The sequence below is a fragment of the Gymnodraco acuticeps genome, unplaced genomic scaffold (assembly GCF_902827175.1).
Source record: "Gymnodraco acuticeps unplaced genomic scaffold, fGymAcu1.1, whole genome shotgun sequence".
Classification (NCBI taxonomy): domain Eukaryota; kingdom Metazoa; phylum Chordata; class Actinopteri; order Perciformes; family Bathydraconidae; genus Gymnodraco; species Gymnodraco acuticeps.
The window spans coordinates 186,665-213,658 of record NW_022992037.1 but is presented as its reverse complement, the minus strand read 5'-3'; the positions used below and the strand labels follow the sequence as shown (position 1 = coordinate 213,658).

Here is a 26,994-nt window from a genome sequence, read left to right as displayed (position 1 = left end):
CTTCTTGTATCATTGAAAACTTTATTAAGACGACGTTGATGTCAGTCCATATGTTGCAGAGCTCATTCTTATGAAATGCTGCAGCTCTTGCTGGAACTCTCTGCCTCCATCCGAATCCTATCTGTAAGACAAATTAACATTTTCTTAATACAATTTTTAGCACAAATCCCCGGGACCGAGATTTTGCAGTAAACTGAATGTACCTGCAGCTTTCCTGTTCCCAGTGAGGGTTAGGCCCTGGTAGAGCTCTTTCGCAGGGCTCCTCTCAGCCAACTCCTCCCCGTGGAGCCAGATCAGCAGCATCCTGTTCCCATGCTCTTTATAGCTGTGCTGACCTGTGGACAAACACACAACACTGTAGAGCCAGGAAAACAACTTTGAATTTAAAGGTCCCCTATTATACTGTTTTTCATCGATATATTATAGGTCTCCGATATATACAAAACATGTCTCTGAATGTTTGGCTTGAAATACCAAACAGATCATGCATTGTAGCATCCCATAATCCCCTATGTTTCAGCCCTGTTTCAAAAGTGCTGATTCTCTGTTACTTTTAGATGAAAATAAGGAGCCACTCCCCACGCACCTCTGAGAGATATTTGGTTAAAAAGAACACAATGGTGCTCTAGGAGGAGATGCAGGTGATAAGGTGGTGGTGGGGGGATTACCTTGGTTGGTGATTGGCTAAATGGTTACACAAGCCAAAAAATCGCTATGACATTATAATGTGGCCAAAATCTGATCAGCTCATTTTCAGACAGGTTTTTATATAAATGGATCAGGACAAAAAGAGAGAATCTCTTCCTGAAACTTTCAGAATGTCTTTACACAGAGAGAGGGGACACATGACGCATGACACAAGGTCCCATGTCATGGCCATTTCCACTGATCATAATTCCATTGTTGAGGTCTACTAGAATAGATTTATATTGTGCAATTTTCCAAAATCAGATTGGTTTCTCATACAGCATCTCTGTAAACTACGTGTATTCACTGAATTTCACTCTCTGCCTTTAACGGCTCGTTGTAGCTCCAATCCAGCCCCCACCCTCCCTGGCTCGGGACGTTGAATCGCGCTGAGCTCCGTGGAGGTGTGGTTTCCTTGTTTAGCGACAGCGAAACACAGCCAAACTCATCCTGAGCACACACAAAATCACAGCCGAAGTAAAAACAATAAGTGTGGCTTGATATTGAGTAAGAAAAAGGTTAATAAACGCTGTGAGAATGGGTCTGCACAGAGGATTTCGCCGCGATCCCAACTGTCTGTTATCAGCCTGCAGCCAGGGAGGAGAAATCAGCAGAGCTGCCTGCACCGGGGCGGGGGCCCTTCTCACTTCGGTTAAATGGATTCCTTGCGTCCCTCACTTGCGTCGTTTCCCTGCTACTAGTCCCTCCCACCAGGGAAGCATGGAGAGACGCAAGGGGCCCTTCTCACTTCTCTTATTTTTCATTTCCTCGCTCCTCGGTCTCACCGGAAGTTGATTTGTCTGCGCCATCTTGAGTAGCGTCCCAATGGCCTTATTTTTGCCGGTGTCAGTACCAGATATGTTCGGGCTACCAGATATGTTCGGGTGTATTTCCGTCGCATCCGTCATCCGTCATATACTCACCTCCCTCTGCTCCCAGCGCTCTGCTGCCACACACCGGCCGTCTGCGGAACTGCAGCCGGAGGAACTCGGGACAGCTTGTTATGTGTGGGGTGCTATGGTGGGGTCCCATGTACTTGTGCACATAAATAATGTTTCTAATTATTTACAATTCAAAGATATATATATTCTGCATTACTTTAGCCAACACTTTTATAAGGCCACTAGATTAGATAATTACGAAATGTGTAGATAGAATACATATCTTTCAGGTTGTTATTTTGTCATTATGTTTAATGTTTTATTTACCTTTTAGTATTTTTATATAGTATCTGAACTTTGGAGAGCAGTTGGGAGACACACGACACATCAAATCACATCTACAGATCAAGACGAAGCGAATGGAAGTACTCCCATACTCCTAGCGTGAAAATGTTTGTGAAAACGTGTGCAAAGTCTCCGAAAATCCTAAAAATAAGCTCATATTTGAATTCCCCATAAAAAAAACACATCATTCAGTAAAAACAAGGCCCCACTGATCATCTACTCTCTGAGACGATTCCAGGGATGTCTGGCTTGAGTTTCTACCACCAGGGAAAGTGGACAAAAGTGCCCGAGATCAGCCTCTTAATTTACCCAGGGCCTAGTGCTTGGCTTTTGGCATGAACATTCAGGAAACTCCCATGAGTATTTTATTAAATATCTGAACTTTGGAGAGGAGTTGGGGGACACACGACACATCAAATCACATCTACAGATCAAGACGAAGCGAATGGAAGTACTCCTAGCGTGTGAACATGTTTGTGAAAAACGTGTGCAAAGTCTCTGAAAACGGAGCAGTGGCTGTGATGCTAGCTTTGCGGCTAGCGGTTAGTTGTTATTGTTTGAAGTTGTTGCTATGGAAACAACATGACGGAGACAAAATTAATATCTTCTACATATAATAACGGACAAAGTAAAGAATGAAGTGTAGGCTATGCCTGTTTGAAGTTGTTGCTCAGGAAACAACATGACGGAGAAAAAGTATAATCTTCTACATATAATAACGGACAAAGTAAAGAATGAAGTGTCGGCTATGTTTAAATGTTCGGAATTTGACCGTGATGGCCCTCTTGAGTTGCCGTAAAATATGACGAATATGACGGAGGACGGATGCGACGGAAATACACCCGAACATATCTGGTAGCCCGAACATATCTGGTACCGGAGGACCGAGGATCGAGGAGCGATAATAGAGGAGCGATAACCGAGGAACCATCAGACCATCCTCCGATGAAATCCTCAGACACTCGCCCAGCCCCTTACTGTGTATCGCTCACTGATTGGACGAGGCAGTGCATGCACTGATCTGATGCTTCTTGACATGAGAGCAGAGTGAAGAAAATACATGAACCTCACGGGAGTCACTCCTCAGTTTATACCGTGTTTTGTTTCAATTCATGTATCATTTAGTTACAAATATGTGATATATCTGAACAACAAAGTGGTCCAAAATCATTTTATTCAGTTTTTGGAAACATTTTCATGATCGCTTTTTTCGTTTTACATTTTCATTTATTGTCATTTCCATTCAGTCAGTCATTAAGTGCTATTTAAAATGTTAATTTGCTACATATCCAAACAAACACTCTAATCAATATTAATCAAACTATTGTTCGTTTATAAATTTTAAGAATGGCGTTTATATTTTTTGAGAATTAGTTCCTATTTTATTTTATTTATTGGGGTCTACAACAGATGATACAAATGTTTGTGTCGGTAAATGTGTACTAACAGAGGCGGGAGTGTGTGTGGAAACAACGGGGACAGAGCTGGCTGCTGTCAGACGATCAGCTGTGCAGCGTTATCACAAACGGACGTCGCTTCATGTGACGCTCCGGAGGAAAGGACGTCCCATTGCTCTTAAAACTAATTTCCCTGCTTCTCGTGGTTTCCTTGCATCTCTCCATGCTTCCCTGGTGGGAGGGACTAGTCGCAGGGAAACGACGCAAGTGAGGTACGCAAGGAATCCATTTAACCGAAGTGAGAAGGGCCCAAGGAAACCACGAGAAGCAGGGAAATTAGTTTTAAGAGCAATGGGACGTCCTTTCCTCCGAAGCGTCACATGAAGCGACGTCCGTTTGTGATGACGCTGCACAGCTGATCGTCTGACAGCAGCCAGCTCTGTCCCCGTTATTTCCACACACACCCCCGCCTCTGTTAGTACACATTTACTGACACAAACATTTGTATCATCTGTTGTAGACCCAAATAAATAAAATAAAATAAGAACTAATTCTCAAAAAAGATAAACGCCATTCTTAAAATGTATAAACAAACATTAGTTGGATTAATATTGATTAGAGTGTACAATAGAAATCAAATAATTGAGAGAAGAAAAAGAGATATGTTATCTATCAAAACCCAGTTAGATTAACATTCATTGGATTGCACACTTTGTTTGTTTGTGTGGTTATGTAGCAAATTAACATTTTAAATAGCACTTAATGACTGACTGAATGGAAATGACAATAAATGAAAATGTAAAACGAAAAAAGCGATCATGAAAATGTTTCCAAAAAATGAATAAAATGATTTTTGACCACTTTGTTGTTCAGATATATCACATATTTGTAACTAAATGAAACATTAATTGAAACAAAACACGGTATAAACTGAGGAGTGAGTCCCGTGAGGTTCATTTATTTTCTTCACTCCGCTGGGAAACTGCTCTCATGTCAAGAAGCATCAGATCAGTGCATGCACTGCATCGTCCAATCAGTGAGCGATACACAGTAAGAGGGCGGGACGAGTGTCTGAGGATTTCATCGAAGGATGGTCTGGTGGTTCCTCGATTATCGCTCCTCGCTCCTCCGGCAAAAATAAGGCCATTGGGACGCTACTCAAGATGGCGCAGACAAATCAACTTCCGGTGAGACAGAGGAGCGAGGAAATGAAAAATAAGAGAAGTAAGAAGGGCCCTGAGTGTGTTAGTGTGTGAGGAAGTCCGTGAATTGGTCAATTTGGACCAATCAGCGGGGGATTAACGTAACGGCTCCACGGATTGGTCCCTTTGGTTCCGGGTACCGCATGACCGCAACGCGTCATAGCTCTGGGCGTGGCTACTGGCCATTCCTACGTCACGTTACCCAGGAAGTAAACAATGGACAATGACATATCTCCAACGAGGCGTTTTGGGGAGGTATTTTCTGTGTTAGAGTTTTACTCGCAACAGGGTGTACTTTGAGGGTTTTGACTCTGCACACCGTTTACATGCATAAAAACCTTCATAACACACAAGGGAACGGGTAATAACCGGAAAAGCATGACATGGGACCTTTAAACAAACTATATTGGTGCATTTTCACTGCAGCGGGTAGCCCCGTTTAAGCGTCCTTAAGCGTCCTTAAGCGTCCTCAAGCGGCCAGGCCAGTTTTTGGTGGCCTTTCCATATAGCGTAGCACCGGCTAGCGGGTACCTTTTCCCTCTTTTTCCGGCCCCATAAAATCGTGGTTCTATCAGGCCAGGCCAGGGCTGAACTAGTGACGTCAACACTCTCGACTGCTGATTGGTCAGAGAGAATCGTCACAAGATCGCGCGCGAGATCATCCCTAGCATCGCATATATATCTAGAAGCAAGCTTGCAGCATTTTTATACACAGCATTTTTGTAAACGGAGGAGCTACAAAAATGGCAACGTCACACCGTGGTCGACCGAGGAGGTGACGACGTTCCTACATCTAATTGGGGATGATAAAATCCAGCGGGAGCTCGACGGAACAACTCGAAATGTGAAAGTATTCCAGGATGTCTCTGCACAGATCGCCCCGCCTACACTGCGTTGCTACCCCAGGTCCTAAACTGTAATGAAAATGCGCCATGGCCTCGGACGGCCAGCGAGGCAGCCCGAGGCCTGAGCGAGGACGCTTAGGGACGCTTAAACGGGGCTACCCCGCTGCAGTGGAAATGTGCCATAAGTTATACTAGTTCAGAGAATGCACAGTCAACAGCAAAATGTGTCCAGTTGGTGTGAGTTATGGCACCTGTCCACTGCTCCTCGATGGCCGACACTTGCTCTTTAGTGAAGCCCCAGTTTTCAGCGAGTCTTTTCCAGTCTCCAGGTTTCAGGAGCTCATACGCCAGGCGCCAGGCCATTGAGCGGAGCTGCTTGGTCTCAAAGCGGTGGTCGAGTTTAAACCTTAGCGGATACTCGCTGTGAATGCTCTCATTAAGTTCTGGGTTGGCCTGAAAGAGAAATTAAATTATGACAGCAGATTGATAAAGGCCAGAGAGCGCATAGGTCATGGAAAGAGATTATTGGAAAGACACACACAATTAGCTATATGAATGCCAGAGTCAAACACTTTTTAAATCAAGAAGAGGAAGGAATCAGACGTGACCTTAATTAAATTGATGGTACATTTGCTTTCAAATGCTTCTGGATTGTGAGTCATTTGTCACTGTGGATACTTTAATAGTATTAGAGGGGATTCAACCAATCTAGAATTTGACGTTAGGAAATCAATCATTTGTGATGAATGTAATCATTGATTTCAAGGCCTCACGAATGGATAATGGCACACATGAAAACCGTAAAATGTATGCATTTTTGTATGATTTCACCTTCCTCCAGGCGTAGTATCTTTCTGCTTTGATGATCATGTCAACGATTATCACCTCGTCTGCTCTGGCTGCCACACCCAGGGCCGTCTTGTTCTGCTACTCCCAATCCAACATGTACAACAAGATGAATACACTTACAGTTTCAATGAAGGATGCATGCTGTTTTGCTTTGAATTATATTTTTGTGTGCCTTTTGGATGGCTCAACCATACGATTTTGGCCAAGATTAAGACAAAAGTGTGCACATATACAAGAGTAACATAAATGGTAACTTAACTATGTTAGCTTTAGAAAGTCTGTTTGTGAGAAGTCTTACCCTGTCCCTGAGTGTCGGATCCAGCCCTGATTTAAGAAGCATTTCCACCACTTCTGTTCTGGCCAGCTCTGCAGCGAGATGCATGGCAGTCTGGGACCTCTGATAGGACAGGACAATGCAGCACATATTTGTTTATTTTCATATATGACTGACATCTTATTTACTGTTACTAAAAAGATCATACCTTATCAGTAACATTGACGTTGCAACCAGACTTTAGTAGACAATGGATGACAGGGATGTGACTGTTCTTCACTGCCAGGTGGAGAGGAGCCTCTAGGTTCTGAGAGCAAAAATATCCAACATGAGCCCAAAAAATGAAATGTTAGCGTAAGAGAAAAATATGTAAAACTATACTGGTGCATCCAGGCAGAATGTCAGCTGCACAGCGTGTGTGTGATCTGTGTTACCAAAAACTCAAGAGAGAGTGTACTGCTGCCACATAGCTTGTGTTAGCTCACCTGATTCTGGAAGTCTGTATGGGCTTTGTAATCTAAGAGGAGCTGGACAACAGATGTGTCTCCTTTTTCCGAAACTGGATGGAGAGCACTGCAATTGGCCTGAAAGAGAGAGAAGTTTAGCTGTATGCCTACCTACAAAATATAATCATTCGAGAGCAATCCATTATTGACCGCAGGGCACCATCAGGTCAGTGATTTGGTCAATGGACTGTATATAGCGCTGTATCCAGTCTTTACGACCCCACAGTCGCTTAAATGTTAAGTTAATATTTGAGTTAGACTTAAACCTAATGTTTAAGTTAGTATTTTTGCCAAGTGAAATTGCTTAGCAGCATTTGCAATGCAAAGTGAGAAAAGCGTAAATATCTAAGCTAAAAATAAGGTGCAAATCCAAAATATATATACAATGCCAAGGTTAATTTAGTATGGATCATAAACACAGGATAAACACAAATTGACGGTAGGGACCATAGGTTGGGTTGCATATAGATATGTACGTACATTACCAAATCTGAAGGGTAAGTGTATTTATTGTCAGTATAGTGGCTCTTTGTACCTTTGTGAGGATGTTGGGGTCGCAGCCAGCCTCCAATAGGAGCAGAGCACACTCTTCCTCACCGTGTTCTGCAGCCTGGTACAGAGCTGTCTCACCTTCCTGCCACATGCAATCCATGAATACAAATGTTTATAGGAGTGGTGCAATAACCATAACAGAATCAGAAAATTATTCTCAGGTGGAAAACAATTTTTAAATGATTATTATCACAACACTTAAACAAACGTTTCAGACCAACTAGAAATCAGAATTCCATTGGCATTTGTACACTGAACAGGTATTAGACCATTTATATTAAAAATATTGCTTTCTGCTAGTCTGCTATTTAAAAAGTATTCGTTGACAGGTAACGACTGTCATTTCAATTCAGTAAGTGTACCAAACAGAGCTGGAGTTAAAGCCCTAACACAGTTTGCCTTTCTTATATTATAGTAGTCTGTACATGTTTGATACATCTTAATTAATCCTAAATGGAGCCACTGTCCAGCCGTGGATAAGCCAGTGAGCACACACTGTCACAAACCAAACTGTGATAGAGAGGACGTTTACACTGATTGTCTACCATATTGACTTCATCCCGAGTATCAAAGCTCTGCAGCAGCGATTGGACGGCGGCCAGGTGGCCGTTCCTGGCAGCTAAGTGCAGGGGCGTGTCTCCGCGCTGCAGAAGGGAGGGAGGGAAACACCTGGCATCAAAGAGGGCTGAGCTTCATCGCAGGGGTGACACACAAATGTGCACTCAGACACGTGTTGGCATAAATAACCAACAACAGATAAACAAGTCAACACACACCTTGTTGGGCTTCATGGTTCCCATGTCATATGGCACAATCAGCATGTCCAACATTTCAACACACCCATGCGCTGCTGCCAATGCAAATGCCCGGTGACCTGACTGAAATACAATAATTGAGGTACAAACAACCACATGTACTGCAAGACCTTTGATATCACTCAGACAGTGAATTATTAAGTTGATTTATGAAAATGAGTGAAGTAGATACCTGGTCTTCTTTGTCCAGTTCTTTCATCTGCAGGTCATTCATTATATACTCTATGATTTCAGTTTGGTTATTGATAGCAGCACAGTGCATGATGTTCAGTCCTTCCTGAGGTGGAACAATTAAGTCAGTGTTTTTATGAAGCAGTGCTGCAACCAACACAATGATATAACAGAAGTAACAAGAGCCTCTGGGTTCATGATAATAATGAAACAGGCATACAAATGTTAGGTTCAAAATCAAACATAATACAATTGAATTGACTCTTTATTTCGTTTTATAAATGTTGCAAAAAATGCCAAATTTGTGCATGTTCATTTCTGTTGGTAACTGACAGTGGCGTCGCCTGGCCTGGGCATTTGGGGCTTTAGCCCCGAATGTTTTTTCTGTGGCCCCGGACAATTCTCCCTCAATAATATAATACATTAACCGTGCTTTACGTGAACCTCATCATGACACAAGAGAGGACGGCAGGACTGTAATTTCCCGTGTTCAGTGAATGCAACAGAGGCAAGACACCAGACCAATCAGAGAGTTGCATGGAAATAAACGTGTGCTTGTGTAATTCAAGCTCGGCTCTGTGTGTGTGTGGCGATAGCGCATTTAAGTGTGATAGAGAGAGAGAGGGAGAGAGAGACCGGTGCCAGCAGGGACCGTGTTGTTAGCATCTGGTTAGCTCGCTGCACTAACGGACATAAGGAGCTGTTTGTTCCACGACAAGCTGGAGGAGAGTCCTCTCCTCTCAGACTGAGGGACTCAGGTGAGCTAAAGGACTCTCTGAGGGTTTAGATAGTTAACTTTAGTCTAAGTTATCTCAGTGGGTCTCAAACGGTTTGGTCACAAATTATTCAAAAGATTATTTCCGCGGCACACGTTCATATGATCATTATAGTTATAAAAAAAATAAGAGAATAAATGAAAAACAGGTATGAAATACTATATGGCAGTAAAACAAGAATAGAGTTTAAAAGGGGAGTGATTTGTAAAATATCCATAAAGAAATAGTAAATCTGTTTCCAGTTCTATTTCATATGGGTGTTGAGAGATGTATCCATAGATCTCTTAATGTTGCTCTCAAAGTGCACCAGATTGATGCTTTAACTTCAATATTTTAAAAAAAATCTTCCCGGGGGAGCATGCCCCCGGACCCCCCTAGAGGAGGTGAGGTCTGCCCCCCCACTCGTAAAAAATAGCACTTTTCCCCTGCCCTGCCTATATGCTGATTATAGCTGATTATCGAGCCTTCATTGTGACAGTCGCGGGTGTACTGTGTATGTGCGTGTGGGGAGTGTTGCAGTTGAAAATTCCACTGTAGCGCCGCGGCCGCCGCCACTGTGGGCTAAGCCCCGAATGTTTTCAGGTCCGGGCAACGCCCCTGGTAACTGATCAACCGTAAAACAAAAGTCTGGATTTTGTTACCTCGTTCTCAACTTTCTGCTCGGCCCCAGCCTTCACTAATAACTCCAAGATCTCCAAACTGCCAAACCAGGCAGCCAGATGAATGGGTGCCACTCCGTACTATAAGATGCAGAATATAAAATGGTAAGTTGTGATATCTTCAAAATACTACATGAGCTATTGTTAGCAACCTACATTTTCAGAAGCAGGTATTTCCTCCCACCTTGTCCTTTTGGTCCACCTTGACTCTCCGTTGCAGAAGAAGCTGCACAGCCTCCTTGTTTTTGCCAGCTACTGCATAGTGAAGTGCCGTCCTATTATCCTGCAAACAACTTCATCAGTGTTTTACAAAAGCTTTTACAAAAGACCAGCCTTTCAGTCTGTTTGTGTGATACTGAGATGCACATAGACTGTTTGTCTCATTACCCACCACATTCCTCGCATTGGCGTTCAGCCCTCTTGCTAGAGTCTTCATGGTCTCCACGTCATTTCTCTTGGCAGCTTCCATAAACTGCTTCTCTGCATCAAGCACTGCACAACACATATGGCATTTTACATATATTGTTTTATACAGAACTGCATGTACCGGGCCAAATGATGTGTGAGGAGCTTACAATAACAGCAAGGTAGCGAGTATCTGTTTCATGTGTTGTGGTAGAGAATGCCATAGCTTCAGCCTTGTGTAAATATGTGTTTTCTTGTAAAGAAATGGGGCATACAGTCCTTCCACCACAATGATTAGCTAAGAATTAACTCCAGCTCAAACAATATAAACTTGAGGGCTCAGTCCTGAACAAGAGTACATTATTCTGTAAGACCACATTACATTTATTTATTTTCCACCTTGTTCTAGTTGTGTTGCACATACTCACACATCTCCTGGTTGTCAAAGCTGTTGTCTGTCTCTCTGTCAGAGTGCTTGTTCAGTATGAAGTCAGCAAACGCGTCGACTGTCTCCTGTGTCATCCACTTTCGAGGGTCCAAATGTTCCGTCTTAAGGTGATGCTTCTGGATCATCGCCTTCAAAGTCAAAGCTCTTCTATCCATTGTGAAGCTTTTTAAAATACCTCTATGTGGGACCAAGGTGGGCTTGGTGTAATGTAATAAACAGTCCAATATTTGAACTGAAGGCAAAAAAAGAGCCTACAGAAGATGAGAAAAATCCTATTTGACCCAGTTTCGTGCCGTTCCCGTCTTGAAATAGTCCACAGCGAGTCTTGAAGTGGAAGTGTACTCCTTAAAGTTGGAGGGCTGGTCCCTGTTTACTTTACTCACACCCTTAAGTGAATGCTAATAGTAACAGAACATGTTTAACAGTCACACTCCACCTGTCTAACATGACTGGAATATGGCTAGAATATGGCATGACTACGGCTTCTTACCTTGAGTTATATATGTTATACAAAGTGTTTTTAACTTTAAGTTCTGAGAACACAGTGCACTGTTTACAAAAGATTAACATAAGGCTTTAATAGCAGTTTAACTTGTTTGCCAAGGGAAGTTTGACTATAGCTTCACATGCACTGCAGAACGATGTGTCATATTCACACAACCTGAGGCAACACATTCTGCTGCTGCTGCCGGCCTCTGAGGACCCGGAGTGTGAGTTTCTCTTATTCGATTCAGGACTTAAATAACACTTAAGTTATACACTTTGATACAACTTAAAACAGCCTCATTTGGGGCCTTTCTTCAGTAGGCCAACCCTTATTTGGTAAGTCATATTAATGTTGAGCGTGTGGTAATTAAATGTACAAAAATGACATCAGCCAAAGTGACATTTCATCAGAAGAGTAGTTTATTTCAATAAACATGATAGAAGGATTCTCTTATTTTCATTTTTAAACATGTATGATCAATGTATGATCATTGGAAAACGAAATAAATACAATTGGAAATGAAAATATATGAATAAGATCATTTTCTGAATATAAATTAAAAACTAACACTGTCCCCATAGCATGTAATAAATACCTTCATGATCCACTTTGCAAAAACATTACACGTATCTTCAGTGGTAACAAGAATAGACAATGAATTGTGCATATATATTTCTATTAATGTTCAAGACTTAAAACAACATTTGTCTCTTGTCATCTTTACATTCTTGTCTAGTTATGGCTTATAAAAAGCAAATAAGGCAAATGCTTAGCTTCATTTATCATTATCCCATAGATTTACAGTTATCTTTTTAAACATTGAATATGGCTTTGTGTTCAATGAAAACCTTCCCTGTGGAACAGGCTTCTCATTTCCTGAAGAAAACGTGGACACCATGCATCACCTGAAGAACTTGTCGATGGTGTGAGGGCCGAGTCCTTTAGCCTTTTTAGAAGGAGGGGAAGACGGCGAGTCTCGTCTAAATGTAATTTAGAAAACATCCATAGTTACTACTTTACCTCAAGTACATGGAATATGAAGAGACTCAATATTTTCTACAGCAACAATGTAGTCTCACCTTTTGGTTTTGCCTTTACTTGCTTGTGTTGACAGGAGACGGGCTCGGTCTGCGAAGAGAAACGCATTAAAAAAAAAACTCTTCTCTATCAAAAAGATGACATCCAGTGGAGGCCCACTAGGCACCTCTTCAGAGATATAAAGAGAGCAATTTCTGAGGCAGGCCTGTTTAAGAGGAAACCGGGGTGCAGTTCATTGTAGGGAATGAACAGGGGAGAAAGTGATTTAGCCATTTCCAAGACCAGAGCAAAGGAAGCCCCATGGGCTGAAATGAGATGTCTTTTCTCTGTAGGAATCGATACAATCGTGTCACACCGTGTCACTGTCAGTAAATAACAAGGTCACAGGCCAATGACACCCTGCCAAACAGACATTCCTTTTGTTAGCTCCAAAGATGCATCACAGCCACATTTTACGGTATCTCGAGATTTCTGGATGTATAACACACGTAGTAATTTTGACAATAAAGCTGACTTTGACTCATAGTCGCTGCTAACAGGATCTATCTGTCATCAGAAGAAATAGATACACTCCATGCAGGATACACTGAAATAATAAAATGGCTTTAATTAATCATTTTCATGGAGACAATTTCAGAAATAAAAATGAGAAAACTATTTGAAAATATTCTCTCTCTCTCTCTCTATAGAAATTGATCACCAGAATTTGCAGCACCCTTTGGCTTAACGGAGCTTAAAAGAAAATAGATATTTGGTTCACCATCGACACTCGTGATGTGTTCACGGCTGCAGTCAGCAGCTGTTTTCAGAAAATCTCTAAAATCCCACTGTGCACAACCTAAAACCGAGTGGAGCTAAAAGAGAGTGAGTCATCATACTCCAAACTAAAATACATGCTGTTATGCTGGATGTTAGCTGCCATATCAACTTAAAAATGGTTAATGATGACAGATTATTTGCACAGTATGTGGTTCCTCTTTAGTGTGGTAGTGTGGAACAACCTCATTTAATACACACACTCACCTATGGCCTTGCTATTTATAGCTGAGGGTGGATTTATGGGAGATGATGTGTGCCCCCGAAGCTCGTGTAGGACCTCCTGGTTCAGGCAGAGGTCAACGTGGCGGTTAAAGACAGTGAGGTCATCACTATCCTGAGTCAGCTGACACACTGGGCAGATGAGGATGGGGCCGTTATCGTCACATGACTGAGGCTGTCCTGAGGTCAGCGTTTCGTTGTCATCACTGATCAACAACACCGTTTGAAGAGAATCCAAGCTGTGTTCCTGAAGATCATCTCTGTTCGACTGCATCACTTCACATTCCTTGTGGTCACCCTCTAGGTCCAACTCTGACTCTGTGTCCGAAATGGTATAGTGGTTTGGCTTTCTGGAGGCACCGCTGAGACACTGGTCTATATGTTTGTTGAAAACATTCAAATCCGTGGTCACCACTTGCTCGAAACACACGGGACAGGTGAGGCTCTCGGACACCGTAAGGCCACAGCCTGATGTGGAAGCCTCTACGAGAGGGACCGGGTCTTTCTCCTGGAGATCTGAGGCTGTACAGGGACTGTTGTGTGCTTTTGTTGATGATCCTACACCCTCTTCAGCATCAGTGCCTATGGAAGTAATCACAGAAGCATTTCCCCCATGTCCTTCCTCTTGAGTACTTGCATTTTCTTCCTGGAGTCGTAGTCTCTTGGCCTGAGCCCTTTGGAAGAAAGACTGTTTGGGTTCCTCACCGTTCTCTAAGCCCCTCCCCCAGGTAACTCCCTCTTGTCTCTGGCACTTCTGCGCCGAGGAAAGAGAATCAGGCGGCACAGTTTGGGAGGAGTGAGTTATGAGATGCTCTTTTTCAAGCTTTTGATGCATTCCTTGGGAAGAGTCTGCCTTGCCTTGCTGAAGAAAGCCAATGATGCTCCTCTGCAGCGGCATCTTATCATCCGAACTGACAAAGGCGGAGATTCTCACACCTACGAGTACAAAAACTAATTATCGGGAGAAAACGTCAAAATAACAGCTGTGTTATTATTTCCACATGCAGTGTGTCATGGATCATTTACATCTATTATGGTATTAATTGACATTCAAGTAATACATCTAATTACCCATGAGCCTCAAGCGGAGCGGCTGGGGTCCCTCATTGTCGATTTCTGTTTTCAGGAGGTCCTTAGCAGCAGCAAAGATCTCATCCACTGTAGACACACCGTACGACAGAGTGAGGGCACGGGATTTCACCTCAAAGTTGACATTCTTCAGCTTCAGTGTGACTGTTTTACCCTTCAGGGAAATAAAAAACAAATGTTAATTTAGGGGAAACAGTAAAGGTTGTTTCTGTGTGCCGTCTAGCAACCTCTTAATTAAAAGCATAATCGATGATACTGTGTGTAAGTGTCATAAAAAGACGAAATGGAAATCCTTATAATCTGTCATTGATTTGTCAGAATGCACTTTGTGAGTAACGCAGCAAAAAGCGCTTTCATAGTAATGTGATCATCTCCCAGGGAGACATTTCCAAGGCTGATAGTAGCCCCCGCTGTCTCCTTAATGGCCCTCCATTTCCTGCAGCTATCAAGGCCACATCGGGGCCCCAGCAGGGGGGTGATGGTCGTGCCAAGCCATGCAGTCCTGTCTCTATCGATTTGAACAGGAGTGAACAGGTTGAGGTAATTGCATGAGATTCTGTTGGGGTTGATTCCAGGGAGGACAAATATAACACGCTGTTTTACTTTCTTTTTTTTTTAACCAAAAACAATCCTTTTATCTCAATCCATTTTTGTGATGTCCATTTCTGTTCAAATATGCTTGCTTTGTTCTACTTCTCTTTGCTCAGTCTGAGACAATCAAAACAGGTGAAAAGCAACATGTCAGCAGTTTTAAAAGAAAAGCTATGATCATGCAGTATAGCTCTGTGTGTGGTTGATACAACCTAAGAGAAGTAGACAAATGTGTGTTCAACACAGCTTACTAATTCATAAGATAAATACAGAGGTTTGTTCATGTTCCAAAATAAAGAAAGCAACCCTGTCCACCACCTTAAGACCTTCTTTCTTCATGTCTCCTGCTAAGTCTTCACAGAGCTCTTTGCATAAAGAAAACTGCTCCTCGACTCTACTCAGTTCCTTAAATGTCCTGTAAATAAGACGTGTGAGAAAATAATGAAACAGAGAGGAAATGAGGAAGAGTTTAGAGAATGGACACTTTAAAATGTCTGTTTTTATGTATGCTTCAATAAAACCCTACCTTTCTGTGCTCATGCTTTTTCTTTCTTCTTGCCTGTATAAAAGCAAAGACAGGTATTATCTCCTCTGAACTGGACCCCCCTTTTGTGTTTTGTTTCACAGACAGTAAAGTACCTCTGTATATGTGTGGAGCCCAGACCCAGGGAAACCTCCAATAGATGATGCCAGGCCGTCTCCGAGAACAACATCGACAGCAACGCCATCTGCTGGCCCAGATGAGAACAGCTGCTGACGCCCAGAGCGTTCAGCATCTTCTCGCTCACCTTTCCTATGCCAGAAACCTGAAAGGAAGCACAAACAAATGTGTTACCATCATTACAACATTTTCTTTACACCAGTGTTTCGCTACTTGCAGCACATCCTTTATCACTTTACTCGTCATCTGTCTGCCTTTTATAAAACAGAAACACATGATGATTACTTACTGACGTGTTTTTCCAAAATGATTAACAAACTACAACCACAAAGCTCTGTGTTTATGTTTTAGTTTGAGCAATGTGTACCGTACTTTGCGAACTGGGAGGCGCTGGATGAAGTCCATGACTGCCTCTCTGGTGGAGGGGAGTCTGTATTGGCCGTTTGGCTTGTTCTTGTCACTGCACACCTTGGCAATCATCGTGTTTGGAGCAATTCCTAGAAGAGTGAATAGCATAATTGACTATTGAATGTGTAAATGAACAGCTGGTAAAACATGCACATCATTTTGATAATAATTCTGAACAAAATGTGCAGGATAGATGTTATTGCAAAAAATGAATTGTACTTATTATAAGTAGAGTTTCTTGTTGTTCTAAAATCATACTGTTTTTTTTTATTTCGTTTTTATTCAGAAAGTAGGGGAAAAACAAAAGTTGACAGAAGTTGTAAACAGCTAACTTGCATTTAGTACGTGCGATAAATCAAAAATGGTAGCAACAGAAAGACACTCTGCTGACACAGAAGTGTTTTCTTAAATCAGGTCAGTGGTTTTAAACTCACCTGCACTGGCGGTCAGCGTGGTCTTCTGCTCAATTCTGAAGCGCATCTCTCTCACAGCTTCCTCAACAGATGTCCCAAACACCTCAAACGCACCACCAGAAGCACCGTCAGCTTCAGAGCCCGGCGAGCAGGGCGAGGAGCTCGGGCTGTCCTCAAACAGGACCGGAGAGAAGTCCCTCTGCTCTGGCTCCAGGGAAACATCCATCTGATCTTCACCTATAGGGAAAAGAAAATACTTCATACAATAATCAGATGAATGAAACTTGATCATGAAACAGACTTATTTTCTGCCATATTCTCAGGTCTAGAGTCAATTTGAATAATGTTGTAGATGCATAAAAACAACACACCACACCATGTAATCATTCTACATTGCTACATAATTAAGTCCTGCCTTTAGTGGTGCTGCTGGTGCGGAAGCAATGTGTTCGTGAGGATTCAGGCCAGCTCTGCCTCCGCTCCAGGTGCTCTGTGAAATCCAGATAGGCTTCATCCAGGCTCATCGGCTGGAACTGAGGGTCATAGTCTGCAAAAATCTCACGGATCTAACAGAGAGACACACATTCATGAGCACCTGTTTGTTTAAGCAGGAAGCCACAAAATGACTGCACAAAATGTGTTATCGTGCAACTTCTAGAAGCAGTTATCTCTTTGTGCGTGTATGATTAATCATCACTCTCACCTCTTCACTCACAGCTCTGTATTTGTCAAAGTTGGTTGGAACAATAATTAAGTTGGGGCAGAGTTTCTTTGCAATGAAGCCAGGCATGGCGGCTCGGACCCCGAACTTCCTGGCATGGTAGTTCGATGTTGACTGAAAGAGAGAAGATGAGATCTGAATATAACACTTTACATTTGTCTTGGAGTCATTCATAAAACATTAGCCTTGCTTTAAATTCACTATTCATAGTATAACAGTATGCGGAGTGCAGTGATGTTATAGTAATATATACAATAGGACTTTTATTCCTGTTGTTTGGGAAAAAGGGCTAAAGGGCTTAAACCATTTCTTTTTACTTTGGTTATTACTAATGTGTGCTTTGTTTCTCTGTATTGAACATGTTAGCTACTTTTTTATTGCTTTCCTTTTATCTGCTATGTGACTTTTTCCCCGCTACTGAACTAATAAAGGGATAACAGAAAGTTGTACCAGTGATGTAATACATACTTTTCTTGTATTTCTACCCTGTGTTATCAGGGCATAGCGTCCACTTTTTAATTCAATCATCTAATGAATAACCATTATAATCGTATACATTTTGCGAGAACATATTCTGACCCACCAGCATGCTCATGGATCCTACAGCCATGGGCTTGTCCTTCAGCTCAGGACAGTCCCTCGTCTCCACAGCAGCGTAGAAAGCATCCATATCCACATGTACAATCAGACGGCTGAGATCACGACTTCTCTCTAGCTCTGCAACCATCTGTTCAACCTATAAAGATAGCTTTGATGTAAAACACTTAAGTGGTGTGATATTTATTATGTAGCTTTGTCATTAACAGTTCTTTAAGTTTGTCTGGTTATTCGTATTTGAGTGACCAAATGCCAGATACATCCATAACATTTCTTACCTGAGCCTGTCCTTTATTTAACTGTTGCTCTGTGATCTGTGCTTTTTGTAGCATCATTTTCTCAATGCGCTGGTTCACCTGCTGCTCTCTCTTCAACTCGTTCTCATAAAATCTAGACCCCTGCAGAGAAACGACAGATTCTGTAACACAGCTATAATGAAAAAACTATAATAGCACATTTATTTTTAGGACTGTGTGTCACTAAACTAGAGATATGGAGCTTTCATACACGGCTGGACACAGGCAGTACAACTGTACCTATATTTAATATGATTCACAGCTCACTAAAGAGCTTTGTCCTTTCTAACAAATCATTTATCTTTGTTTTAAATGTATAGAACATTATATGCAGGTTTAGGGAGTAACAGATTACATGTAACAGGATTACGTTATCAGGATACCAAAAAAAGGTACATGTATTCCCTTTAAGATACATATAAAAAGAGGTCATCAAATTACTGTTACATTTCTAATAACTTGGGACTACAAGCAGGTAATCAATGTTAGTCAAACACTAAAAATAGCATATTATGTTTGTTGTAATATTTGATATTAAGGTAATCCAAAAGTAAGGGAAAGTAATCAGATTACATGACTTTTGATACTAAGATTAGGTTACTGATTACATTTGTTTACAGGTAACTAGTAATTGTAACTGGTTACATTTCTAAAGTAACCCTCCCAACCCTGATTATATGTATGTATATACAGCAGAACAAGTCTAACTGAGTTGTAAGTGTTTACCTTTGACGACTCCATTATGATCTTGTTGATCCTGTCCCTGTCAAGACCCTCCATACCAGCCTTGTTGTCATTGAGGGCCATCCTGGAGAGGAAGCCCTCTCCTTTAGAGGATGCAACCCCCTTCTCCATCCTGAAGAATGGATCCTTTGTAAGGAAACAAGTGTTTATTTTCAGCAGTGTAATCACTAACAACTCTGTTCCAAAGTGAGTGGATAACCCTGAAGGATGTCGAATGTATCTCATTACATGTATGCCTTATAAAACATTATCAGATAACAAACACATATTCATAAACGTACCTTTCACCTGTGAAGAGTATCAGTCACACTGAATTATATTTAATCAGCTGTTCAACTTTCATCCCTGTGTGTTTTGAAAACTGACTTGACGCTTTTGGCGGCACTTCCGCGTACATGCGTCATCGCCGGAAAGGGCGGGGCTTATCCTTTTAAAAAATAAAAGAGATCCTCACTAGAGCACTTTTGAGCTTTACGAGATCACCTTTTACCCCTTTCAAAGACTACGTGTAACATTGTCTATAGGTAATTTTTGAAATATTAATCCCAGAAACCCACAATTTGAAACATACATGAAACAAAAGCTATAAAATACGCTTAAATAAACTATAGATAGACAACATAACATTTTTATTAGAACATTACATTTATTTCATAAAGGTCTTTTTTAAATAAAACATGCCACTTACATCAGGAGTTTCTTGAAAGCTGCAGGTAATGACATTTATAATTATCTTAGGATTTACATCTGAACGTTTCCTTTTAGAGTTTATGGCATGACATAGCCTCATGAACCTTAGACTGGGCGTTTTCATTGTGTCCAAAGTACACCGAATACTAGAAAGGTGTCATCAGAAGATAAAACACTACTACACCAATAACAATAATGTATAGTTTAAGGATTGTCAAAATAAAAATCTATAACTTGCATCACAGAAAATAGATCAATGTGGCTAAATGTGTCATAATGCACTGATCATAAAGTATTGTTTTGCTTGAATACATTCCTCGATGTTTTACTTTTATAGGGCTTTATTTGTGCAACATTGTGTGTGTGAGAAGTCTATTGTACATGCAACAATATGATAAGTACAACATGTTTTGTATTCTTGCTCTATTTAACTCTAACTATGAATTTCCTTTGACACATTTATGAGATGTCAATTCTCTACTGTGAAGCACTTTGGACTGCAATTATTATACAAAGTGCTATACAAATAAAGCAGTACCACTTTACAATAAGACTACCCTTATAAAGGGTTTACGAATAGTTTGTAATTCATTTATTAATTAGGTTGTGTGAACACTTAATAAATCATTAATAAGCTTTTACAAGACATGAGATAAACAGGGCAACTGTGACCGGTTACTAGCCAAATAGTGAGCCCACATTTATCTGTACTGCTAAGCCTTATATTGGCTACCTAGCTTACTACGTGTTCTTCATCAGCCAGCATCCTTGGTATCTGTTGTTCACTGACTTGATTCTCACTAAGTAGCCAATATAAGGTTTAGTCATCTTGCCAAATAGTGAGCCTGTGTTGATGTATGAAAACTATGTTAGAACTATAGTTTATAAATGGTTCTTATGATTAATAAAGTGTTTACGACCTAATTCATAACCGAATTATAAACCCTTTATGAATCCTTTATAAGGGTATAGTCTTATTGTAAAGTGGTACCAATAAAGCTTATTGTTATTATTATTATATTATTATTATTAATGTTTAATATTATTTTTGTAAAACACTTTGAATGGCCTTGTGATAAAAGCAGAGGTGGGAGAAGTACTCAGATATTGTACTTAAATAAAAGTAGGAGTACCAGAGTGTAGAAATACTCTGTTATAACTTACAAGTATAAGTCCTGCAATCAACTCAATCAAGTTACTCAAGTACAAGTACAAAAGTATTGGCATCTAAATATACTTAAAATACAAAAAGTAAAAGTACTCATTATACAGAATGGCCCATTTCAGAATAATAATATATTATGTGTAATAACTTTGTATAGTGCATTGTAGCTTGTGAACGTTATTCCAGATATACTTGTTCACACTCAAAATCTGCAAAGTAACTAAATGAATGTAATGGAGTAAAAGTAAATGATTAACCTTTGAATTGTAGTGGAGTAGAAGTGCAAAGCAGTACAATATGAAGTGAAGTACAAGGACCTCAACATTTGACTTAGTGCTTACTTAATTGACTTGGTTACTTTACACCACTTGGTTAAAAGGTGCTATATGAGAAAACTTGGCTTGGCAACATGTTAGAGTTTTATCTTGAAGGGGAGTGTGTGCGACTTCCGGTGATCATGCCGTTGTGTTCATGGTTCAACACCCCGCTCTCTTCAGTACACAGTAAAGCGTGGCTGCAGCTCCTCCCCCCGACCTGAATGAAGACAACCTCCTCCGCTACTGCTAACCAAACTGCGGAACTACAGCAGCGACACACACGGTCATTTGTAGCCTGAAGTTTAAGACACAGCGTGAACACGAAGGCCTTCTTCATCGATCACTCTTTGCAGCAGATTACCCACCGCAGCTAAAATAGCTAACGAGTCACAAGTGGCTAGTTAAGTTAACGTCGTTTGACAGCTAACGCTAACTAGCTAGTCTGTTTAGTATTTGACATCAGTTTCAAAACAAAGCCCGCAAAACGGAGAAGTTGAGAGTCAGCTGTCACCTGCAGAGAAGCTGGAGACTAAACTGAGTCTAAGTCTGTAAACCGATAAAGATACATGACGCTTTTAAGATAATGTTTAATACACTCGGTTAATGCTTAATTAAGACTACTTCGTTAGAGAAACAGGTTTTTGGTTGTAGCGAGTTTGATCTCATCCAGCAGCTACGCGGTTCTCTCGATATACATCAGATTTCCTTCAAACTTGGATTTAAATGTCCGAAAAGAGTTCATCGTCCGGTTCGGATGAGGATGTGGACCCGGAGGCCGCCCAGCATGTGGACGTCGGAGGTGTTTTAAGCAAGGTGAACCACTTTAAATGTTATATCGTATAATTCAGCTGCAGTGGTGTTAAGTAACTAAGTAGATTTACTCAAGTACTGTACTAAAATACAATTTTGAGAGACTTGTACTTTACTTGAGTAGTCAAATGTGTTGCTACGTTGTACTTCTACCCCACTACAATTCAGAAGTAAAAAGTGTACTTTTACTCCACTACATATATTTAGTTACTTTACACATTTGGATTAATGATGTGATTACTGTGAGTTAAATTCACAAGCTACCCTGCAATATACAAAGTCATTAAAGCTAGCTGCACTTTCCCCCGCTTTGATAACACATTAATGCATCAATAACTATAATCAAAACACATCATATATTATTCTGAAATGGGCCAATCTGCATAATAAGTACTTAAAACGTTGGTACTTTAAGTATGTTTTGATGCTTATACTTTTGTACTTTTACTTGAGTGACATTTTTAATACAGGACTTTTATTTGTAAAAGAGTATTCCTACACTCTGGTACTTTTACTTTGACTCACAAGATCTGAGTACTTCTCCCGTCTCTAGAATCCTGCATAGAGGATGTGTTGACTGTTGGTTCAACTGTTTGTGTCGTGTCTCTTGTGTGTTTTACAGTGGACAAATTACATACACGGATGGCAGGACCGATGGGTTGTGTTGAAGAACAACACCCTGAGCTACTACAAGTCAGAGGACGAGCGGGAGTACGGCTGCAGGGGGTCTCTGTGCCTCAGCAAGGCTTTTATCGCAGTAAGTATGTACCTCGGTATGAGAAAGGAACAACACTGCTGCTGTCTCTGCAACAACAGAAAGCAGAATGATCTTAGCGCCTGTCCGACTTTCCAGGGAATAAGAGCTCATAACCAGGGCAACCATGAAAGGCCTGATTTTCTGCTCCAGTGCTTTCGGAGTAGGGTTACCTATCCCGCAGGTCTCATTGTTTGACCCTCACGCTCCCTGTCATTGGCATTAGAGTTGAACTTTAATTCCTTAAATCAACGCTCCTGAAAGATAGAAAGGGTAAACATTAACAAGTAATGAGGCTGTTTTTAAGATTACAAAGATAGGGTAGAGACCTGTATTTTACCCAAGAGATGTATTCCTGCTCAAACAGTCATTTCAGAACACACACACTTCCTCCATGGCAGTTTTGGCACAAACTACTTGAAATTGATGTTATTTATGGGTTAAAATGTAAGCTTTGACGACTGCACAGATCAGACCTGTATTCTCCCAATGAGGCCCCTGTGTTGGTGAGATAAGTTTAAATACCACACCGTGGTTAAATATTCACTGGGCTCTCTGAGCATACCGCCACCGTGTACAGAGGCCAAACAAATAGTTTTTCTCTGCAACAGGATTATACGACTCAAAACAGGATTAAAACTACAACTTGAACATTTACAGTTAGTTTCCTTTTCCAGTAAGTGGGTGCAAAATACCAATTCCTGTGTTTGTGCAGACCTGAATGGAGCTCAACGAGGCATGTGTGTGCTTTGTAATTGTGTTATAGTAGGCTAACCAAGAGTGTACACAGTTTGATTACACATGCTCATTTATTATTGGAGTAGTATGACCCACACAGTCACTTCTCACTGCCTCTCCTTTCCTCCGGTATAAAGCCTGTGCTGTCTACGGAGACGGTGGTATGAGGACTCAGGAATGCAGGAACAAGCCTCTGCCTCTCTTCTAGCCTAATATCAGTCTGTTACACGCAGTGTGTGTGTGTGTGTGCGCACAGACACGCCAGATTGTCTTCATCGGGAAGCAAAATATGCTGGAAATGTCAGTGAAAATCAAATCTAAATTCCTATTGTCAGCCAAGAAGCTCAAACCAGTTCAAGCTCTTGTCAGTTCATTGGTGTTTTCCTTCCAGTTATATATGTTTGTACAGACAAACTCATATAAACAAATATATATATATATATACCACCTGGGAGCCTCCCTAGGGAGGTGTTCCAGGCACGTCCAGCTGGGAAGAGACCAAGGGGTAGACCTAGGACCAGGTGGAGGGATTATATCTCTTCGCTGGCCTGGGAGCGCCTTGGGATCCCCCAGTCAGAGCTGGTTGATGTCGCCAGGGAAAAGAAAGTTTGGGGCTCTCTGCTGGAACTGCTACCCCCGCGACCCGACCACGGATAAGCGGGAGAAGATGGATGGATGGATGGATGGATGTATAGTGTTACATTTTGTTTGGATTACATTTCAAACATGTTTGCACACACACTAGTGTAAAGGCAGTTCATGTGAGAAAAAGCTTAGGTTTCTCTCCTGGGAAAAGGTTAGAAGGGTTCGACTGATAACCTTCTCTTTCCCAACACTGAAGATGCAATGCAGAAAAGAGCCAGTGCAGCAAGGATATTCAGTAGTGCCTACGCAATGGTAAAGAGATTGTCCCAGGCGCAATGAGAGAGGTATAAACCGGGCTGTAAAGCAGAGGTTTATGGGCCGTGTCTGATACAGCGCAGTAAGATAAACTGGATTTCTCTGACCAGTAATGGCATCACGGCTGGATGCACTTGGGCTTACCATTGCTTGCCCATCCTTATAGAGAAACTTAGAAAACTACGTGGACAGTAATAGAAAGCATCAAAAGGTCAGAGAAAACCACACACCCCTGTCAACATCCCAGACACGCAACTTGTGAAATGTAATATTAGTGTTAAAGACAAAGTTATCCAAGCCCCGTTCAGAGTTGTCGGTAGAAGCAAATAAACCAGCACATGAGCATCATTCAGCAAATCTAATTACATTTTGGGCGACATGAGGTTCTTGTCAGCTGACAGAGCAGCTGTAGTCAGGCTCCTACCAAGGAGAGGAAAAAGGGAATGATTCAAGTGAACTTTGTCTAATGTATCACAAGGAACCTTTGCAGAACAGATCTCTCCTCAGTTGAGTGCAGCGGTCACATTCCAATCTCATAGGAAACGGGAATTCTTTAGTTCACGTGTTTTGGGTGCCGAAGGCAGGGTGGGGTGCATTGTAGAACGGGGGAGGGAAATAGTTGAAAGATTTGGCCCTAATAGTGGGATGGAAAAGTTATGATGACCCAGGTTCAGGGGGAGGACGTGCTGAAAGGAATATCTGTTTTCCTGCTCTGCTCTGCTGCGGTCGTTTAGGGTTGCATCTGCCGGCATGAGATATCAGTTTCTCATTAATATGCCTGTTTATTCGGAGGCAGGGGCTTTCTGTGATGGAATCCATGTGTGTCCAGAATGTCTCGTCGCACTCAGTCATTGTCGTACACACACACAAAGTGGGATTTCTGCTCTGATTGATTTGATTGAACTACAGGGAAATGATACTTTGAGTTTTTATTCAAACACAGGTATCTGGTGTTGGTCACATGACACATGTGCTCTGCCTAATCAGACTCGGTTGTATTGCCAAGTATGTTCACACATACGAGGAATTTGCTTTGGAATAAATGGTGCATACAAAGACACAGAAAGAAGAATCCAGGTAAAAAAATGTGAGAAAGTGAGTACAGTAAAATATGACAAATACTACATTCAAAGTGGAGAGCTGTGTAGATTTAAAAAGAGGTAGAGCAGAAATGTGCAAAGGCACGTGCAGGATTTACAATATTAAAAGATATTGTTTGCATTGATGTGATGATTTAATAATAACTATTTAAGAGCCCTCTCCTCTCTCTTTGCAGCCTCATGAGTTTGACGAGTGTCGTTTTGACATGAGCGTGAACGACAGTGTGTGGTACCTCCGGGCTGAGGATCCCGAGCACAGACTGCAGTGGATCGAGTCCATAGAGCTGCACAAGGTGAGTGGAGCAGGTTCTTCTTTCTCCATAGAGTTTCTTGAGCGTATCTCTGGCTTTTCTTTACACCCTGGTTTGTATGTCATTCAGTCCGTCTTGTGATAGAGTTGTTGTTACGACCTGCCCTCTACTTAATGGTAGAGACTCGTTGGGGAGAACCGCAACATAGAAAACAACACAGCATTTAACGGTGTTCATTTATTGATACATCCGTACTTACATGGCCAACCGGCAAATGAACAATGCACTGGAGGACAGGAAACAAACAAAAGGACAAAGGGGGCCTGGGCCAGCCACACCACGGGCCGTAGGACCCAGAGCTTCCCTCCGCTACCCAGAAACCTGCGGGAGGAAACAAAGCCGCGAAAAACCTAAACTACCTGTTCCTCCAGAGTACATAAGACACAAACTCTAGGAATCTACAGATCCTGAAGCAGAAGAAGGAGGAAGACCACGGACAACCTCCTCCGGCGTTGAGATTAGGGAAGAGAACTCTTCTCCTCCAGCTTCTGCTTTTCAAGTCCCCAGCTGAACGTAATTAGGACACCTGGGGGAGGCGGAGCCAGGGGCGGACCAGGTGTGTCTGTGCAGCAGGGAGACAGAGAGACAAACAGGAGGGGAGCACGTAACAGTTGTTATGGTAGTTTTGATTTGAGATGCATGATAGATTAATGCTGTTGTAGGGATTTAAACAAATGTCCACTTTGCTTCAACAAACAAAACAAATGTTTTAGGGCTGTCAAGTTAACGCAATTTTTTTTTAACGCCACTAATTATTTTAACGTGCGATTGACGCATGTGTATTTGTCCTCGGCCCACCCCGTAGTTTCAGAGCCCAAAGGCTTGACGTTGTTGTTGTTAGTTGGATGGTGGCAGATTCTAGGGAGAGATATGGATACAAAAAAAAGGTGTTTTAAACAGCAAGCCAAGCACACAGCTGATGCTGACAGCCCCGCTCCTGCCGCTCGCTTGCCGGCAGACCATGCTTGAAAGTTTGCCGGGGAGACGCCTGGACACGGTGTCTACGAGCAGCAAGCTTTCAACAGCGATAGCTAAATGGGTGGCGTGGCTACAGCTTGCAGGACAATTAACATTGTGGAGGACGAGGGACTGCGTGAGATCATTTGGATCGCATCCACGTGTCGACTGCACATCACAAGCGCATTATTTTGACCCACAGTGGGAACTTCAGTCTCATGCTTTGACTGTTATGAAGACAGAGGAGCGGCATTTCGCCGACAACTGTAAACAGGCTTGTCTGTTTGAGCAACTGGCTCAGTGCAGAAGAGAGAGAGAGAGAGAGAGAGAGAGAGAGAGAGAGAGAGAGAGAGAGAG

The 26,994-nt window shown here is 41.8% G+C and overlaps 3 protein-coding genes across 5 annotated transcripts in view; 1 reads left to right on the top strand and 2 right to left on the bottom strand.

Annotated features, from left to right (window-relative positions):
- Position 1: 1 nt before the first annotated feature.
- On the bottom strand, positions 2–11,289 carry ankdd1b (ankyrin repeat and death domain containing 1B). The gene is made up of 15 exons (XM_034201705.1): positions 10,793–11,289; positions 10,351–10,451; positions 10,144–10,242; positions 9,942–10,040; positions 8,526–8,630; positions 8,315–8,416; positions 8,084–8,182; positions 7,522–7,620; positions 6,966–7,064; positions 6,689–6,787; positions 6,505–6,603; positions 6,189–6,284; positions 5,609–5,810; positions 204–335; positions 2–121 (listed from the first exon to the last, which is right to left on the bottom strand). Exons 1-15 carry the CDS (start codon positions 10,965–10,967, stop codon positions 69–71), a joined length of 1,659 nt encoding a protein of 552 aa, XP_034057596.1. The 5' UTR covers positions 10,968–11,289; the 3' UTR covers positions 2–68.
- Positions 11,290–11,728: 439 nt separating this feature from the next.
- On the bottom strand, positions 11,729–19,669 carry polk (polymerase (DNA directed) kappa). The gene is made up of 16 exons (XM_034201703.1): positions 19,584–19,669; positions 19,177–19,322; positions 18,878–19,021; positions 18,134–18,253; positions 17,842–17,994; positions 17,241–17,372; positions 16,953–17,103; positions 16,559–16,774; positions 16,089–16,213; positions 15,695–15,861; positions 15,582–15,614; positions 15,374–15,470; positions 14,447–14,618; positions 13,361–14,311; positions 12,379–12,427; positions 11,729–12,279 (listed from the first exon to the last, which is right to left on the bottom strand). Exons 3-16 carry the CDS (start codon positions 19,004–19,006, stop codon positions 12,201–12,203), a joined length of 2,574 nt encoding a protein of 857 aa, XP_034057594.1. The 5' UTR covers positions 19,007–19,021; positions 19,177–19,322; positions 19,584–19,669; the 3' UTR covers positions 11,729–12,200.
- A 1,594-nt stretch (positions 19,670–21,263) lies between these two features.
- LOC117536700 (ceramide transfer protein-like) overlaps positions 21,264–26,994 on the top strand; it is a 25,727-nt gene continuing 19,996 nt past the window's right edge. For 2 of the 3 annotated variants that reach the window (XM_034201673.1, XM_034201674.1), the window contains exons 1-3: positions 21,264–21,880; positions 22,500–22,634; positions 25,546–25,662. In XM_034201673.1, the coding sequence (XP_034057564.1) occupies positions 21,791–21,880; positions 22,500–22,634; positions 25,546–25,662 (342 nt within the window). In that variant the 5' untranslated portion in view covers positions 21,264–21,790. The remainder of the gene's footprint in view (positions 21,881–22,499; positions 22,635–25,545; positions 25,663–26,994) is intronic. The other variant, XM_034201672.1, reaches the window with a different exon arrangement.

Bases quoted from the DNA above. Each gene is read 5' to 3' on its own strand.
- ankdd1b (XM_034201705.1), bottom strand. From the start codon at position 10,967: ATGGATAGAAGAGCTTTGACTTTGAAGGCGATGATCCAGAAGCATCAC. The intron at 10,452-10,792 runs GTGAGTATGTGC...TGTGTTGTGCAG, and splicing joins CTTTGACAACCAGGAGATGT to TGCTTGATGCAGAGAAGCAG. The intron at 5,811-6,188 runs GTGAAATCATAC...TTTCTCTTTCAG, and splicing joins GATACTACGCCTGGAGGAAG to GCCAACCCAGAACTTAATGA.
- polk (XM_034201703.1), bottom strand. From the start codon at position 19,006: ATGGAGAAGGGGGTTGCATCCTCTAAAGGAGAGGGCTTCCTCTCCAGG. The intron at 15,862-16,088 runs GTACGGTACACA...GCTTCCTTTCAG, and splicing joins AGCGCCTCCCAGTTCGCAAA to GTTTCTGGCATAGGAAAGGT. The intron at 14,312-14,446 runs GTAATTAGATGT...TTGTACTCGTAG, and splicing joins GCTCCGCTTGAGGCTCATGG to GTGTGAGAATCTCCGCCTTT.